Genomic DNA, 17,783 nt, shown 5'->3' on the forward strand with positions numbered 1-17,783 from the left:
GAATGCATACTGTGTTTTAGTGTTTTGTTGTTTTACTTGGAATTGTTTCCGAGCTTTGCCTGTAACCACCAGAGTATACAGGGTTTTGTTGTTTTTTGTTTTTTTTTCAGGATGCTAGAGCAGTCTTGGTTTTTGTCCCAAAATTTAACACTCTAAATGATTTAAATGTTTGTTTCCTTAGATGTGACAATATTCATTGTAAACTCTGCTTTAGGGAGGGTTTCTTTTTCTGTGTCTTAACTTCGAAATGTCCTCTGATTTTTGTTTGGTAGTGTAGGGCTCCATACTTACAAATGGGGGGGAGGGGAAAAAAAGAAAGTGAAAATTAAAAAAAGAAAATGCACCAGAGAACTGTCATGGCTAACAGGCTTAAGCTTACAGGATTCCTCTGCAAGCCCAGACTTTGAATGGCCGGACACATTCCACTGCACAGTGTCATGCTGAGAGCAAGTGGTAGACTGTTGCAGGAAGTGCATTTGAAGGGTTGAGTTTTCTTCATTGTTTTTTCAGGGCTATTTGATAACCAGCTTTATTCATTGTTTAGCTGCATGTGTAATTTTCTGATCTCCAGATGTCCAAGGAAGAAAAAAACATGTCGCAGCCTAACTCAGACTTTAGGTTGCTATAATTAGAGTGCAACTCTCAGCAGCAAAACTCAGAAGACAGCTAAAATATAGCAGCAAGAAATTTTTTCAGAGTTCTCAGCTGCAACAACTACACAAGCATTTTCATCTCTGGAGCTTTAGTAAGGAGGTTTTGCATGGATTTATGTTTAAGTCTTGCACGTGTGTAATGCATTTGGCAATTGAATGGTAAGGAAAATTTACTTAACACGAGGGTCTTAGTTTTGCAGTCAGAAAATTTGTCCTGAATAGCTCCCTGTTTGCTCTGGACAACTGCTTTTTGTTGTACACTGCCTAAAAAAATGCTGATAATTTTCAAGTGGTCTTCTCACACAGGTCTCCAGCATCGAGGACAAATGCATTTTTATTTATATAGAGGTGTGTGTAAGAATAAATATTTATACACAAATATTTTCTTAAAGAATAAATATGCATACCATGGTCTATAGTTACATATCCAGTGTTTTACATTCATAAAAAAATGTATACACAAATACCCACACGTGGAACTGTATAAAAGTCACATAAAAGTAATGTTTAAAGTCAAGCAAACTAAAACAGTGTATTGCATGTATATATATGTATATACATATAAAATGGAAAATTAAACTTGAAATTGTTATATGTTCTCATGAGCCTTATTAGCTGATGATAAAGATTTGTGTGTCTTACCTAAAAACAGCTGTATGAATTTATTAAATAATATGCAACTGATTTAAAATGTGTTTCTTGTTTTCTGAGGGCTTTTTATTGCACTCTTTTTCTTCAATATTTAATACTTGGGGTTTTAGCCAGTATTTGACTGGCTTAAAACAAATGACTGCTATAATATTCCCTTGATGTATGAAAGGCACGATACCCATAAGGACTTACTAATGTCTCCTATTTTTGTTTTATTTTGTTGTGCTAGAAGTTTGCATTTGAGTAATCCTAAGGCATTCTCTCTCCATTGCAGGAATGCACATACATACAGAACTGTGCTTTTGTGTGCCTATGCTGTCAGCGTATTAGCCATGATTGGTTTATTTGTTACTACATGCACTTCAGAGCATGCTTATTTATCTAAAATGAGTTGTCATCTTTCACATGTTTAAGATTGCCCTTTTCTTTCATGTTACCAAAGGCAGGTGCCATAAGCCTTAGTGCCTTAAAAAAAACCCCTTAAAATATGATTCCCTTATAGATGCAGCTTGGAAGAGTTTCTGCACTCTGATGCATTTTTTTGTGTATTTCCTCCTTGGTGCTGAGCTCCATGCTCAACTGAGAGCTGGCACAAGTGCAGCTCAGTCTCCAGCCTCTTCTGCTAGTTCTGTGGGTGTGGTGGCTCTTTTTGCTGGGCTTGGGTTTCACCTTGAGATGGACTTGTACAGTTTTTGCAGAATGGCACTTTGGGATGGCATTCACGTGAGCTGTCCTCTCTGGGCAGATGATTGTGCCAATAACCAATTCTAGGAGTGTCTGAACTTGCCTCCGTTTTCTCATTACTTTATATGGTGCAGCTTGACATTATCTCAGTTCTTTGAAGCAGCAGGTTGTTTTCTGCTTGTTTATGCTTGCCTGTATTCTGAATAGCTGGAAAGTGAAGCAATGGCTGGTGTATCATGAGGGATTGAATTTGTAGAAGCATTTTCTTGCCACTGGCTCCCCACTTGATTCTCTGCTTTGCTTTCATGTGTAGAATTGCTTCATTAGTTGTGTTTTCTTCTTGTTGCTGCCATGTACAAGGCTCTTTGTCCTGGGAGAGGTACTGAGAAGAAAAAAATAAATGTATCTTTAAATTACACAGTATAATATATTGTGCTATTTGAATTTCTAAATTGGATATTCTGGCAAGTATGGGATGATTGCATCACATTTAATGTAGAAAAGGTATATGCCATTAAGAGGAGCTAAATGATAGACCATGAAAGCCTTATGAAAACAAGATGACACCTATTTGGCTACTAAGATTAATAAGGAGATGGATGTTCAGTTAGTTCAACTAATTTTATCTTCTGTAAAAGAATAAACATAACACTGTCTGGGAAGGGAGGGCATACATAATTTTATGCTCTGCAGACATTGTCATACGTAGGACCTTTACAGGATGGGAGTTAATTTCTTTGGAAGTAGCTGAGCTCAGTCCCTTTTGTCGCTTCACACTTAAGCTTCACTAGAGAAAACTAACTCTGCTTTGCTTTGTGTTTGTTTGGGAGCTCCAGCAATAAAACTTAGTCAGTTTCTGAACTGTTTGCTCCACATGAGAGAGGCTTGAAGCTTCTGTTCTGGTGCAAATCAAGTGGCTCCTGAGGGGTTGCCTGTTTGGCAGTCCTAGGAAATCATGTGCTTTAGTTGTGGAGTTAATTTGTGTTGGCTGTCCAAAAAAAACCACCTCAAACTCCCCAAAGCTAACCACTACTGGAGGAGAGACTTGCAGGTCCCAAAAGCTAAAGCAGCCACACAAAGTTTGTGTTGTGTTTCTAGCTAAGATTTCTTTCCATTTTCTCTTTCTGTCTCTGAAAAATTAAGTAGGCAGTATTTTTTACCCACTGGCATATAGTTTCCCAGGGAGGAACCTGGATCAGTTCTGTAAACTCTCTGAACAGAAGAATAATCATCAGAGAGAAGAGAGCCAGTTAAAATAAACAGGGCTCTTAAGGCATGCTGGCAGCATGAGAACACAACTGAGCTCCTTGAGAGAATGCCTAGTGAAAGCTAAGCATTCTATCAAGGATGATAGGGTCTTAAATATCTTCAGACATTCTGGCACATGACTGTAAATGGTTTTCCATCACTCAAGCATTTCAAAAGTATTTTTAAAAGTTTTTTTGGAATTACCCATGTGCTTCCTGCAAATATGATTCTAGTCACAATGTCTGAATTATTTGTCCTTAGTCCTTTTGACAACTTGTTTTCTGTCATTGTGACATTATTTCTTCTCCAAATCTGAACATTAATTATGTCTTGTTAGTCAAGAAGTTGTTGCTCACCCTATCTTGGTGGCAATCTTTTCATGTCTGATCCCCTGAATGCTAGTGGCTTGGAAAAGCAAGACCAGATGTTTAGTCTTGTTACATACCAACACAGCTACACTTGAACAGAATAGTTTCTTTATCCCTCTTTGATGTGAGTGTGACTTTTCACTCATTTTAATAATCCTTTGAATTCCAGTTGGTGTTTCCCAGCACACAATTAATACACATTTTAACTTGTGTGTTAGTGCCTAGATAAAAAGTTTAAGCTGTGTGTCAAAGAGATGAGTTGTATTAGAATTGATTACTGTATGTAATTAACTACTTCCTTTTCACACCAGCAAGGTTAAAAGCAGGGATTGTACTTTCTAATAACTGCTACTGGACTTTTAGTAATCACGAGATAGTGGCATTCTGTCAAAAATTAAATATCCTGTCTAATATACACGGAACCTTTTCTAAGCTGTTTCTGCTTCCTTACATCCTGCAGCAGTTGGGTTGTTGTAAGGGAGAGGGGAGAGGTAGCAAAGGTTCTTGCTCACAGAAGAGCAGAGCTGTGGGGAATCCATGATCAGTCAAGCCATGACAAGTGAGAGGTGGCACCAGTTAATAATCCTTCTGGCATTGGCACGTGGAAACTGTTCCTGCTTATTGCCAACCTGTTCTGGAACCAGAGAGGGAAGCTGAGAGCTGCTACTGGAATTCAAGTTCCTTTGTTTGGTGTTAAGTGTTTGAAAGATAAAAGAGCACATATTCAAAAGGCTTGCACATGGTTACATGCAGTTACTCTGCCTGATAAACCTAATGTATATTTTTGGATCCTTTTCTGCATCAACCCAATTGTGTGTAAGAATGATCTAAGCTATATGGTGTCTCTCCTGTTTAAAGTAGTCAATGTCCTCTCATGCTCCTCTGAAGATGCATAGCTCCACATTTAGTGCATGCATGGATAAATAGAATGAGTGATTCATGCATGCAACACATCATTTAAAGTGCCAAAACCAAATTATTTTGGTTTTATTTGGTGCTTTCTTGTTTATTTGTTTTTTGTGGAAGACAGTAGATAAATATTAAAGGTTGTAATACAGTAAGAGAAAAATTTTAAGGAAAAAGAGAGGGTTGAAACCATTAATCTTTTTCCTAGAATATGAACCCACAGGCATGCGCAGCCATGTTTGCTTAGAGGGAAAACTCAAACTGTGTTAGTTTTTCTTTGACATAATTTCTGAATGTGGGACTATAGGTATACACAGCTCAATCATGTTAAAATATATGTTGTTATCAGGGTTGCTGCTGTCAGAACTGAGAATGAAATGTGAGAGATGGTTTTGTGGTTCTTTGCTGGCAAAATGAATGGATGCCTGTGGGCTCTCCCCATTTTCCCATGGGCTGTAATGAGTGAAAGGGCTGGTTTGGGTCTGCTTCAACCCAGTCACTGCTGCATCACAGCAGTGGAGTTGTGTATGGAGGGAAAGGGATGAAGCAGGCCTGAGGAATGTGGGAGGACAGGCCAGGAGGCAAGGGCAGCCCTCTCACCAGGACTGGGATGCAGCCTGCTCTTGGGGTCCACAGCCAGACCAAGAGGAATGGTTGATGCTTTGTCTTACGCTTTTTTCCTTATACGTTTTCTTTAATGGTTGTGCTGTCCATGCCTTAGGTTACAGCTTTATAAATCAGTCTGAAAACACCTTCAAAGTTATAGGGAGAAAACGGAGGGAAATGAAAATGTAGCAAGTGGGAGTACAGCCACATGGAGTGAGGTGAGGGCAGGGTTTCATGGTGGTGATACATAGCAAAGTACTCTGGTAATCAGACAGGTTTTCTGACCCAAGCTAACTTTGATCCTTGCTTTGTTTGGGGAAAAGCTTTAGCTTATTTAGAGGACTGCCTCATAACCCCTTTTTATAGCTGCTTGTGTCAGCGCTTTCCACAGCAAACCCTGCATTAGAGTTCTTATAACTCAGCTGTATAAATTCGATCTGGACTTTAAAACTGCCATGTGTGTTCTTGATTTGGAAGTGACTATCAAAGCTGGCTGGCTAATCTGTTGGCTATGTGAATAATATTGCTGTAGTAAAGGCTTGAGGAACATGATACAGCTCTCAGTTTCCATTGAGTGCAGAGGAAGCGTATTTGTCACAAAGAGCAGGTGCTCTCATGCTTTTTTTTTTCCCCTTCATGCAGAAGTTTTAAGCGGGACCTCAAGTGTCCCAGACATACCAGGAGTGTGTAGTGTAGGGTTTTCCTTCCTTCCCATCAAGGAAGCAGGTGAGGAAGGGCTTTGATGAGCCATCCCATTAGGTGTATTATGCTGGAGCGTTGTGTTCCCCTATTTGTGGTTGTGGTGGTCAGTGTCGGCTCTGAGTGTTCCACTCTCAGGCTCTGTGGGTTATGAGGTCCTGGTGGAGCAGGAATCAGGTCAGGTGTGCAATTTTTATGATGGAGTTGGTGCTGCTGCCGAGCATTAGTGTGGGTCCCCCTTGTATTTTGGAAAGAGCTTCTCTTCCTCCAAAGGGGTATTTCTAGCTTATTTTAGCTCTACGTATGTTTATGAGGTTGCTGTTAAAAATACTGATTATCAGTGTAAGGTGATACTTTGGTCAGGTGAAACAAAGCTAGGGATAAACAAAACAGTAACAGGTAATGAGTGTAAATATTAGTGTGAAGTGATATTGTAGCAAGGAGATAAATCCCTGTGGTTTGAATAGCAGGATGTTGTTTGATAAAAGAGTTTGCCCCTTTGCTTGTGTTGTGATTCTGCTAAGTTATTCTGTAATGTTCTTTCTCTAAATGAGTACATTGTGTTTTGGCTCCTTACTTATTTAAAATACTTTATTATAGGGAAAAATGTAGATTAAAAGAGAAGCGGAGTGATAATGACACAAAGATCATTGGTTGTTTTCTGCTTTGATTATTCATGACTTTAAACTGAATTGCTACAGCCAGCTATGGATCAAATGCTTAGGAGGTAAAAATCAAGCTGGAGGAATATCAGCTAGCCCAGGGAGTTTTAAATCAGAATCAATGAGTTACATTCTCAGAGAAAGTTGCAGATGACATTGAAGGATGTTTGTGCAATGGGAGAACATTACTTACTGTCAAAGTACAAAACAGTTTCTTTGGGAAAATCATTGTGGTGTACCATCATACAATGTGGTTGCAGATAGCATAGATTCAAGGCAAGCAGTTTGGAAAACACAGAAGGCAGCCTCCGTCTTTAGTCAATAGACCTTTGTCCTGTGAGTGACTGCAATTTAAGTAATTCATTTATTACTGTGTAAAAGCAAAATAATGACACCTCAAAGAAGAGTTGCTTGTCAAGTTTTCTTTTTGGGTAGGTGAGGGAGAAATAGGTGGTTATGCGTTAAATAGAAATTAATTAGGTTGCAAATTACATTGATTCAGCGATAGATGCACGTATGTGTGCACACATTCAATTACCCTGAAAAGAGTTGTCAAAAATATCTAATTGAAGCTTAAGAGTAAAGGTAAAAAAGCTGTTGGTTATTGCAAAACAAAATAGTGTTCTGGCTAAAATTTAGCTCAATAAAACAGTTGTATTCCTGGGTATTCTGGGGTGTTTGCATTTCAAAACCTGAGTTGCAGAACTACGTCGAGACTACTTTTTATATCTTGAAGTCCGTCTTGGATCAAGAACTGCTTTACTTTTGTTCTGTCTCCATTTGGAACGTGGTTTTGGAATTCTGATGTTGAGAACCATAAGGGCAACAATCTTTTCTTAATTTTTTCAGTGTTTTTTCTTTTTTTGCCAAACAATAAAACCTAACATTAGGTGGGTGATTTCACTTGTGTTTGTTAAAAAGCATCCCGTGCATCCCTGCATGGCGCAGGCTTGTTTTTGGCTTTCATCCATGTAGCTGATGGCTGCGGAGGGGCAGAGGTTTCCTGCTGGGGGCTGCGAGAGTGAGTGGCCTCGGCAGGTGCCTGGTCATGAAATGTCTCTCCTGCTTGCCTCCCCTTCGGTCTCCTAATGAGTTTTCCAGAGTAGAGACACGTGGAATTAAGTAGGAGGAAACATTCCTGGTTTGGCAATTTTGTAGCTTTCAAGTCTGTGGTGTAACATCAAGGAAAAAAAGTCTGCCTATTGTAGTTCTAATTCATGATTGACTTAAAAAAACTGCCTCATACTGTAAAGACAGAATTAAAACAGATCCATCAAGGATTTGAAGAATATTTGTGGTGCTTAGAGGTTAGTTGGATTATTGGATAGCCAGTTTTGTAATTTTATTGCTATATTCTTCTCCTGTTGCATTGTTTCCATATGGTGATACAGACACATTTAATAAAGGTATGTTCCAGATCACCATTTTTTCCAGATAACTTACTCTGTACTTTATGGTTTACTGATGCAGGATAATGTTTCTAAGTTTAAATTTGCACTGTAAGAAAAACAAAATCACTTGTACAGGGCCAAAAAAAAAAAAGGTGGTACAAAAGTAGCAATGACACTGTAGGTGATAATATATAATCTTCAAATGTTATTTATATGTCTTCTGTATCTGCTGAATATTTTTTTAAATCTGGGTGGAAAAAAAATAAATGGAGTTTGTTTCCATTGTGACAAGAAATATGAGCCAAAAGGGAAAACCCAGACCAGATTCTGGGTGGAGTCCAGAATGGAGTTGGCTAGTTGGACTATCTCTGCAGTTTTGGGTTGAATGTGTACACAGTTTGATATATGTCATCTTCATTATGTATTCCAGTTTAGTGTTTGTGGTGGTAATGTATGGTTTAGCCTCTAAGAAGTGTCAAAAGGGAGGCTCCCAGGGTCTGCAGTCTGAAAAAGATCCTTAATTATTTCAAATGTTCTAATTCCTCCTTCTGTGTTCAGTGTAGATGTTTTCTTTCTTTATATAGTTGTGATAATATTCGTCTTGCACCGGTGGTAAAACTGCCCTTGTAGCTTCAGTCCCACTTCAGTATAGGTGCTTCAGAAGCCACGGTTGCTGGGTGGTATGTGATGGTCAAGGGTGTGCAACAGCCCACTTGGCAGACTTTGTTTGGTCATCAGCAAAACAATGTTTCATTCTTCAGCGCTTACTTTTATGGGCAATTCAAACCTCCCAGGTCTAGACAGCCACTGGTGTAATCTTTAAGCCCTTTAGACTCTGAAGCAGTGAAATGCTTATACTTTAGGAGAGATGTTATTGTTTGGAACCTCTGTCAGTCAGCCCAGAGGCTGGTTTAGTGAACTGGGCTGTGTTTCTTATATATTAATGCTCTGTAGAAATCAGCTTGTACTGAAACAGCTGACCAGTACTTTCAGGGAACACTCACACTGAGATTTCCAAGGAGTATCAACCTCACCTCTCCTGCTTAGTGACTCAGATCTCTCATTCAGAATCAGTAGGTGTTACTTAAAAGTCTTACCCACTCCCTCTTGATGAGGAGATTACTACTCTGGCATCCCTCTGTGTGTGCAGTTCTTCATACTCCTGTCCAGTAATTTGCTTTGATACGTCTCTGACAGCTTCACCTCTAAGGCATAACAAGTTCTCTGTCTGTAGAGCAGGACACATGGACATAGCTAGGGACTCATCACACTTCTCAGGACCTATTTTTAGGAAATTTCATCCTGGGGTTTTACTGAAATGATTTTATAGCAGTCTCCCACAGGCACTTGCAAAGAGTTTCATCCCCTAAGGCAACAGTTTAAGAAGGACCTGTTGAAAGTCGGGTGTTTGGTTGTGGGTTGTTGTGTGTTGGCCACTAGAGTTAAACAGAAATGTTTGGCTTTTTTTTTTTTTTTTTTTTTTAATTAAGAAATTTGTTTTCATTTACATGCCTGGGGATGGTAAGGCCACCCACCCTTCCATGAAAATACTTATCCTGAAGCTGGCTTTTGAAGTCTTAGTCCTGGGCAGTGTGTAGGTTGCTTTTTTATTTTTTCATCACAAATTGCAATATGTCAGCATCATGTGCATTTGCACACGTTCTGAGAAAGCTAAATTTTATTCACAAAGAGCAGCGATCCATTTGACCTTTAGCTTTTAGCACCCTTACATTCCTTTCCCTTTTCCAGACCTTGCTGGCAAATGTCAGCGTGCTATAACATATCGGTTTATGGCAGGATCTGTTTATGGCAGGTCCCACCCCTCACCCAAAGGTTTGAGGAGCTTTCCTATAAATAGCTGTGTTGGTCATAGCTTTCTATATGCTTGTGAGCTTCCCTGATTGGTGTTTTATAGTAATCAGGCTTCTTAACTCTCAATTTGGGTATGAATGCCCAATTGTGGAGGACTTTTGGCTTTTTTGTTGAAGCCTTTTGTAAAAGGATTCACAATACACCTTGCAATTCTTACGACTTTGGCTAGTCAAATAGTTTTCCTGAAATCAGGGCATCTCCTTTTTCTCTTGCCTCTTACTTAACTTCCTTGCTTTGCTAACTTTTCCTTGTTAGCACCCTCGGGTTTCAACTCTGGCTAAAATAGGTGTTGATTCGTAATGCTGAGGGCGTGGCTGCTGTTTTGCATCTGAATATATGACAAGTCTTCCTTGATTGCAGGCCTCTTCTTTCACCAGGCTAACATCAAATGGGAGATTTTTTCTCATTTTGTTGAAAATTTTCTCTGTTGTTTTTTATCTGCTCAAGATTGCTACTGCAATCAGCAAGTATGGAATTGATGCTAGCAGTGATGCACTGAATGTGAAATTTCTTGGCTTTAGTCTATGTGTTGTATGGTAATATTTTTGGAGTTTTGCATTTGCATACATCTTGCAACATTACACAATATTTTTTCTCAGTTAAAGTATTTGTCTTCAGATGCCATCCCATACATGTCACAGCTGTTATGTATTTCTAGTTACTTGGTTTTTAGGAAAGCCTTAACCATATCAGCTAGGCTGATGGGACACCTTCCACAGGTTTACCCTACACAAATGCAGAGACTGAGTTCCTCATAGTTCATGCATTATTATCTCTTTACCCACAGAGAGTTTTCAAGACTCAACCTCACTTCTCCCATTGAAGTGAATGATCTGTAGACTGGTGGCTGTACTTTGTAAAGTAACAAGGAACGAAAACTTCTTGGTCCCTACTATATGAACTAAAACAGGGGCAGTTAAAAACAAAGAAGATTAAAACCCTCCTTTGGCGTGCCTTTGAAAAGTCATAGAATCATAGAATTGTTGAGGTTGGAAAAGACCTCTAAGGGTCACCAAGTCCAACTGTCCTGTGTCCTCAGGTGCCTTATCCATGCATCTTTTGAACACTTCCTAGGGATGGTGATTCTGCTGTTTTCCTGGGAAAGCCTCTTCCAGTGCTTGACAATGCTTTACATGAAGAATTTTTTCCTAGTATCCAAACTAAACCTCCCATAGTATGACTTGAGTTTGCTCTCCTCCTGTCACTTGTTACTTGGGAGAAGAGACTGACCCCCAATGTCACTACACCCTCTTTTCAGGCAGTTTTAGAGAAGGATGAGGTCTCCCCTGACCCTCCCTTTCTCCAGACTGAATACCAGCAGCTCTCAAGTCATGGTCTAAAGCACCGTTTTTGCTCAAGGTGAATTCTGCTTTTGGAAATGAAAACAAAGTAATTGTGCTTTTTGCAGCACTGCTCTAAAAGCAGTGATTTCTTCAAGGAACAGACTCATGGTTGCAGGCAGAGGACAGAGTTGTGAGGTTTTGTATGCACAGCACCAGCAGCTACAACATCTCTGCTGTAAGAAGACTGCTTTTTCCAACATCTCTGCTGTAGGAAACATAGAGGGAATGGACACCATCCAGGATGTTTTTTCAGCCTGCTATAAAATGATTAGAAGATGGAGCACCAGGGATGTAAATCAGTGCATAGGTCTTACTATGTGTTACTTTAATTTCTTTTTCTGTTCTTGGGAATGAAGGTAGTTGAAAGTCAGTTGCATCAGATGAAAAGATTGATTTATTGTTCAGTTCGGGCCAATAGTCTGAACTTTACAGAGGTTTCTGTTGGAATATTCTTTCATTCAAGTGGACCAAAGCAGTTGAATTGAACTTTGGCAGTGACCTTGATCAAAGGGTTAGTCTTCTCAAGAGACTTTTCTTATCCTGATCTAAATATACTGCAGGTCATTGGGGCCTGTAAACCTCCTGAGAGAAAGGCAAAACAATGTCCTGCATGCAGCCTGTCTGTGATGTTGAACTTTTGACTTTCTAGTAGTTGTAGCTGGGGAAAAGTCAGCTTCGCTATTAACAGAGTCTTCCCTGCACGTGACCAGTCATTCACAAATAAATGAACTTTGAAGAGATTTTTAAGGGGAAAATCTAGAAAGGAAAAAGCTGGTTTAGAGCCTTTCTCTCTCCTCTTGTAAGAAAAATTTGATGTATGAAGAGAAAGGTGGCTGGAACTTGGGAGTTCAGGAAACCATGAGTGCCTGTCCCAGCTTGTGTCTCTTCATGAATGTCCATAGCTTCCAGACAGTAAAGTAGATGTGGAGTTTGATTTTGAAAAGCAGGCTGTACTGTGCAGTTCTTTCCTGTCATTGAAGTGAAATAAGAATGAATACCCATAGGTATTGCAGCAATTTTCACAGGACTCACAAATGAGAAAAGATATCTTGTTTTTTCTCTTTGCATGAAACAGCACCATGAATAAAATATTGTGATTTTGTGTTCAATATAAACATAAACTGTCCAAGTTTCTCATTTACCATTCTTGTGATGTTTCAGCTTAATGACGGTGGCAAGGCAGCCCAAGCACATGTGGGGATCGGTGATGTGGTTCTCACCATTGATGGGATAAGCACGGATGGGATGACTCATCTAGAAGCGCAAAACAAGATCAAGGCATGTACAGGCAATTTGAACATGACTCTGCAAAGGTAAGATAGCTTCTTTTTATAAAGAGAATTGGTTATCATCCTACCAGTGGTTTGCAGGATAAAAATGTGTAAGTGGTTTGGCAAAGTCTATGGAATTAAATGTCAGCGATTGAAAGATATACTGCCATAGTCTGTAATCTGTCTTGATTTACAGCATTTTCGAAAACTTATTAGATGCTAATTATGTGGCTTGACAAATACTTTTTCCAACTTTGTCACCTATTCTATTTCCTCTTCCTTTTGAGTTTCAGTTTTGTTTAATTAATCTGTTTAAAAGCAGGTCTTATTAATGCTTTTCCCCCTCCCTCAAGTGACTAGGAACATCTTTTTGGGTCAAGTGCTACAGCATCATTCTTACTGGCTAACAGAATGATGGATTTAAATAGTTAGCCCTTGAGTTAAACGGATCAAAATACTTCTGCTCAGAGTCTGGGAGATGTTTCCACTGTGTGATTTCCACCATGGTGATACCACTGTGTCACTAAGTAGCAGCCTCCATTTGCTAATTGGAGTGCCTGCTGTAGAAGTTCCAGCTTGGCCCAGTCGCATTACTAAATCATAGAATTTATTGAATCCCAGCTTATCTCTGGTGTAGCCTGGGGCTCTGTTTTGGGAGTTGTTCCAGGAGAGGAGCAGGATGCTCTCATATGGGTTATTGAACCTGAAGTAGAGTGAGCAGCAGCACAAGCAATAAATTCTTCCAGTTCTCAAAAACCTCCCAGTCTTCTTCTTTTGTCAGAAGACTGCTATTTTGATTCAATCATGTGAGAGAACATACTGGAGGAGATTTGCCTCTGAATCCATCACATGGGGAAAAGCATCTCTTCTTGTTTTCATAGAAAACAGCAGCAGTTGTAGACCATGATTGCTGTTCAGGCCTGCCTTTAGCAGTGCAGAGTTCCTTGATGAGCGTTGAGATCCATACCATATCTCTTCACCAGTTACTGACTGCTTTTTGTGGCAAATTATCCTCCCCTTAATGAAATAACTACATCTTTCAGTGAGTTAATCAGTATCAACTGATTAAAAAGAGGTGGTGTGGTTGCAGATCTGACAAACATCCATCCCCAGGGTGGCAGTGCTTGTTCCCAGCCCTAAGTGCCATGTATTTGAGTGATTGTGTGAGTATTTTCTTCTCTAAGAGGCTGCAGTTCAGCACTGCTTGTTATTTCTTGTTTTTCCCATTGTCCTCTGCTTTGGTGCTTAGCTACCCTGACTAAGGGATTCCCTTTGCTCAGTCTGAGGAAGGGAGCACCTTGTGATGTGGTTCATGCCTAGGGCATCTCCCTGAGTGAAACTTGTAAAGGTGGCATTAAAGTTTCTTGATGAAAGACAGGCATTATACCAGCTCATTAGAAGAACTACATGTTGTATCTAGTGTATCATTTGCTTTTCTGACTCCCAAGGAGACGGGCAGGTCGCTCAGAAATGCACTTTCCAGGACCCAGTGAGTCACTGCAGCAGGCGGGTGGGTTGCCCCACTTTCTCCTGTCACCATAACTGTATGGGCAGGGTTAATATCAGATATAGGAAAGTCATGGCAGGCGTGTCCCAGTCAGGTAATAACTTGTCTGAGACTGCTTCTGGTTAGGTACGGAGATGAGTGGTTTGAAAACCAAATTAATCATGAGTTAGCCCGATCCCCTACTGTTCTCTGCCTTCCCACTTAGTGTAGCATCTGACTCGCCACTGTTAGCTACCTGACAGCTGAAAGCTAAGTCAGGATCAGACTAACAGTGATCAAAGGAATAGCCTTGGTCCTGGCATCTGGGGGTGTCACAGATGTGTCTTGTGGCTCTGCTGCTTTGTAGTCTCATGGTCTAAGCTGTTTTGAATTTTGCCTGTATCCCAAGAAACCAAAGGTGTAGGCAGTGTTCTCCTGGTTCCTCTGCCTGTGAACATTTCCTTGCCCTGCTGTTTAACAGATCTGCTTTGGTTGGTTATTTGTTCTTTATAGCCTGGAAGAAGATGCTTCTTAGAGTCAGACTGACTCGTGCTAAGTGGAGTTGATGGCTGCCCATGGGAAGGGAGCATGAGAGTATAAGCAGGGTGGCAAGATAAGCCATTTTAATATTGAGTGTTCTCCATAATTATATTCTTCTGTTCCTGCCTCTTCTCCCAAAATGAAACAGAAAGAAATAAAATATTTTAAGCTGTTAGTCTTCACATGCAAGATTAAGGAGATACTGCCACTGTGAAACAGAAAGCTGACCTTCAAAATATGAGCTGGTGCCACAGAATAGGAAAATCTAAGATGTTTTATTTTGCTATTACTGCTTTTTATTTATCTTTCACTTTTACTTCTGAGATTTTATCTACTTTCACACAGTCTGCTGACAGTTTGAACTACAATGCGAGGATGTTGAGGTTAGTTTTGAAAGAGTCCATCAATTCTGAGATACTGCCCTGGTTTGCTGCTGCTTTAAAAGAACACAATAGTTAGATGGTTAGTGGAGTTACTTTGGAGCCTGTACTCCAGCACCCCAGTTTGCACAGTGGTCAGGGCATGGTGACACTTCACCTTTTAAAAGCTACAAAGGAAACTTCTGTACTCTATGGCAAAGGCAAGAGAGGAAATTCTTTATAAGATTCCTTATTATAAATATTTTTAACTTGATAGTTAACCTATTTAGGTTTTCACTTGGCTTCCTCTCTTCTTCATGTGCAAGGTAGAAAAAATAAAATTAAGAGAAACTAAACAAGGGGCAAGAAGTAGCTTGTCTGGGAGGTTGGAAGAGATAGTTAAAGTACTGCCTTCAAAACGTTTACTTACAGATTTTAAGCAGTGTATTTATGTAGGCAGATACGCAAGTACCCCTTGTGGAAAACTAATTTAGATGTTTTGTAACTTGTAATTTAATGTTGGCAAAATATTTGAAGGGCAAATAAAAGCTTCCCTTTGTTCCATGTAAGGCAGTATGGCAGCTAGGTTTTTTAAACACAGAATTGTTGTGTGCCCTGGAAAGGAACTGGAGGTGCAGCTGACACAATTCCAAGTCCACTTTGATTAGAGGTTGCTCAAATACCAAGGGACAAAATTTTGCTTTGCCATACTACTGCTTTGTGTGCAGTAGTATGTGCTTAACATTTGCATGTGTTGGCAAGTATTTTCAGGTGTATGTCTTTAAAATCAATATGTTCTGTAAACAAGTTTCCTTATTTAGTACAGAAACTCTATATTTTTTTCAGTTCTGAAATGAAAATTGAATGTAGGTATGTTGTCTGCTCATTTTTCATATTATATTGTAGGTTCACAGTTAATGGTAATTGGGGTGAGGCTGTGGCCAGCCTCATCCCCAATGGGCACAGCTGTGAGCAGCACTGACAGCACTGACAGCAATGAGCCATGGAGTGCCCAGGGGCACTGACCATCAGTGCATGGACATGAGGGCTATAAAAGGTTGGGCTGAAGGACAAGAAGGGCAGATGCCTGCAGCCTTATGAAGTGGTCTGGTGTTACTCTGTATGGGTTGAAGCCTTCTGGAATTGTTTGGGGATTTGGGGGATACTCTGTATTGTGTCCGTCTCAACTGCAACATTATGTGACTCAAAAATATGGAATGTCCTTTTTTTCTCTTCTTTTTATTTTGTAACTTGTGATTTTAGCTTCTTGATTCATCTCCTTCCCCCTCCAATTTTTGTTTGTATTCATCCCTTCCTTTCTGAGATCTTGCTCTTTTGCACCCCAATATTTCATTTTCATCTAAAGCCATTCCAGTTTCCCATGAGGACAGATGGAAACCAGATGCTTGCTTTTTGGATGTATTTTCAAGTTCAGTAACTTAGCATGGACTTTTATAAATAAATCTCTAAGTTGCTGATCAGCTAAAAGTCACCACCTATTTTTAAAATATTATTTTTGGGGACTGTTTCTCCAGAGAGTTGCCTTAATGATTCTTTTGGAGTGAGAAAGATAAAGAATTGTGGATTTCTCCAGATGAATGAGATCATGATACCTGTGAATCTTCTGGGAAAACTGACAGCAATGCAGGGATAAAAGTAAAAGAGAAAAGATGGAAAATCTTGGGCGTTGTTTTTCCTGTAATGATAGAGAACATGTTTATCTCTATTTAGTAAAACAATCTGCATGGGTACAGTTTGCTATATAAAAGAATTTCTTTCACTCTGTCTGTGAATTTACTAATTTAGGACAAAAGGCATTTAGATTGCTTGGCTTGGGAAGCAAAAGGAGGGTTCTCCAGGTTGTTTACTCCCCTGTTGCTATATTGCAGTGCTTCTTTGGATGAAAAAAATTTTCTGGGTGCAGTAAGCTGTCAGTGGGCAGATACTGTGGTTCTGATTCCAGCTCTTCAGTGGAGGAACACATCTGCTAAAAAGCAATAGATGAATTTCAGTGATGGCCATGGGCTTGGTGGGCTTTTTTTCCTAAACCTTTTTAAAGCATGGGGTTGCCCAAGTGTCATAGGTGATGCTGGGGCCTCCTGGGTATTCTTGATGTTCTACAGGACTCAGAGACAAAATTTAGATGAGCCATAGGGATGAGTTCTGCAGTTGGTAAGCTCAAAAGCCGTGACATTTGTTTTAGCTGCCTGCCTGAGTATTAATCTTTATCATTCTGCCTTCGCTTATCTTTTTGCTTGTTCTTTCAGGAAGCATGAAGTCTAGGTTTTTAGCTTAAGGGCAGCTGAAATTCTCATCATTTACAATGGGGTAAGCAAGAAAAAAATCTTATGGACCATTTGTTCCATTAACCATCTAAGTTAATTGGTTAACTTTTTTCAAGTTAACCAATTTGGAAAGGTTTTTCAGCAGTAAGACCAGCTTAGTATGCTTTTTTCTTACTATTTTTTGCTTAATTTACAGGCTTCACTTTAGATGATGGTTAAAACTGATGTTTCAGTTCTATGAGTCATAGGTTCCTTGGGTGGGTATTTTGTTTCCCTAAACCATATATGGACGAGCCTGAGGAAAACTATGATAAGAATGCATTCTGAAGTCTTATATTTTTCTCCCAACTTTAGTCATCATCATTTCCCTTACATAGGTATTTTCAATTTAGCTTGGTTCTTCAGTGATTTGCTTTTTTAGAAAAATAGAAGCTTTGTTGCCCTATGTTAGTTGAACAGAGACAATAATAATTGGTTGAAAGACACCACAGCTTCCAAGTAATTTTTTCAAAATCTGAAAACTTTTTTTTTTTCTGTAATTTTTTTGTAATACTATTTCTTATGTAACTTGTTTTGGGAATGTCAGAACTAAGTGCTGGATGATTAAGGAAATAATTTCTTTTTAATTGAGAGAGTTGAGACACAGAAAACTTACAGAACTCGGTTAAGGCAGTATGGCTTGGCATATATAAATAAACTATATATTCATTGTACAAATGCTACTCAGAAGCTTTGGCAACCTATTCCCCAAGGCTAATT

At 39.5% G+C, this 17,783-nt stretch overlaps 1 protein-coding gene across 4 annotated transcripts in view; it reads left to right on the forward strand.

Annotated features, from left to right (window-relative positions):
• PDLIM5 (PDZ and LIM domain 5) overlaps positions 1-17,783 on the forward strand; it is a 125,817-nt gene that overhangs the window by 29,720 nt on the left and 78,314 nt on the right. For all 4 annotated transcript variants that reach the window (XM_050973462.1, XM_050973464.1, XM_050973465.1 and 1 more), the window contains exon 3: positions 12,245-12,396. In XM_050973462.1, the coding sequence (XP_050829419.1) occupies positions 12,245-12,396 (152 nt within the window). The remainder of the gene's footprint in view (positions 1-12,244; positions 12,397-17,783) is intronic.

The sequence above is a fragment of the Serinus canaria genome, chromosome 4, assembly GCF_022539315.1.
Source record: "Serinus canaria isolate serCan28SL12 chromosome 4, serCan2020, whole genome shotgun sequence".
Classification (NCBI taxonomy): domain Eukaryota; kingdom Metazoa; phylum Chordata; class Aves; order Passeriformes; family Fringillidae; genus Serinus; species Serinus canaria.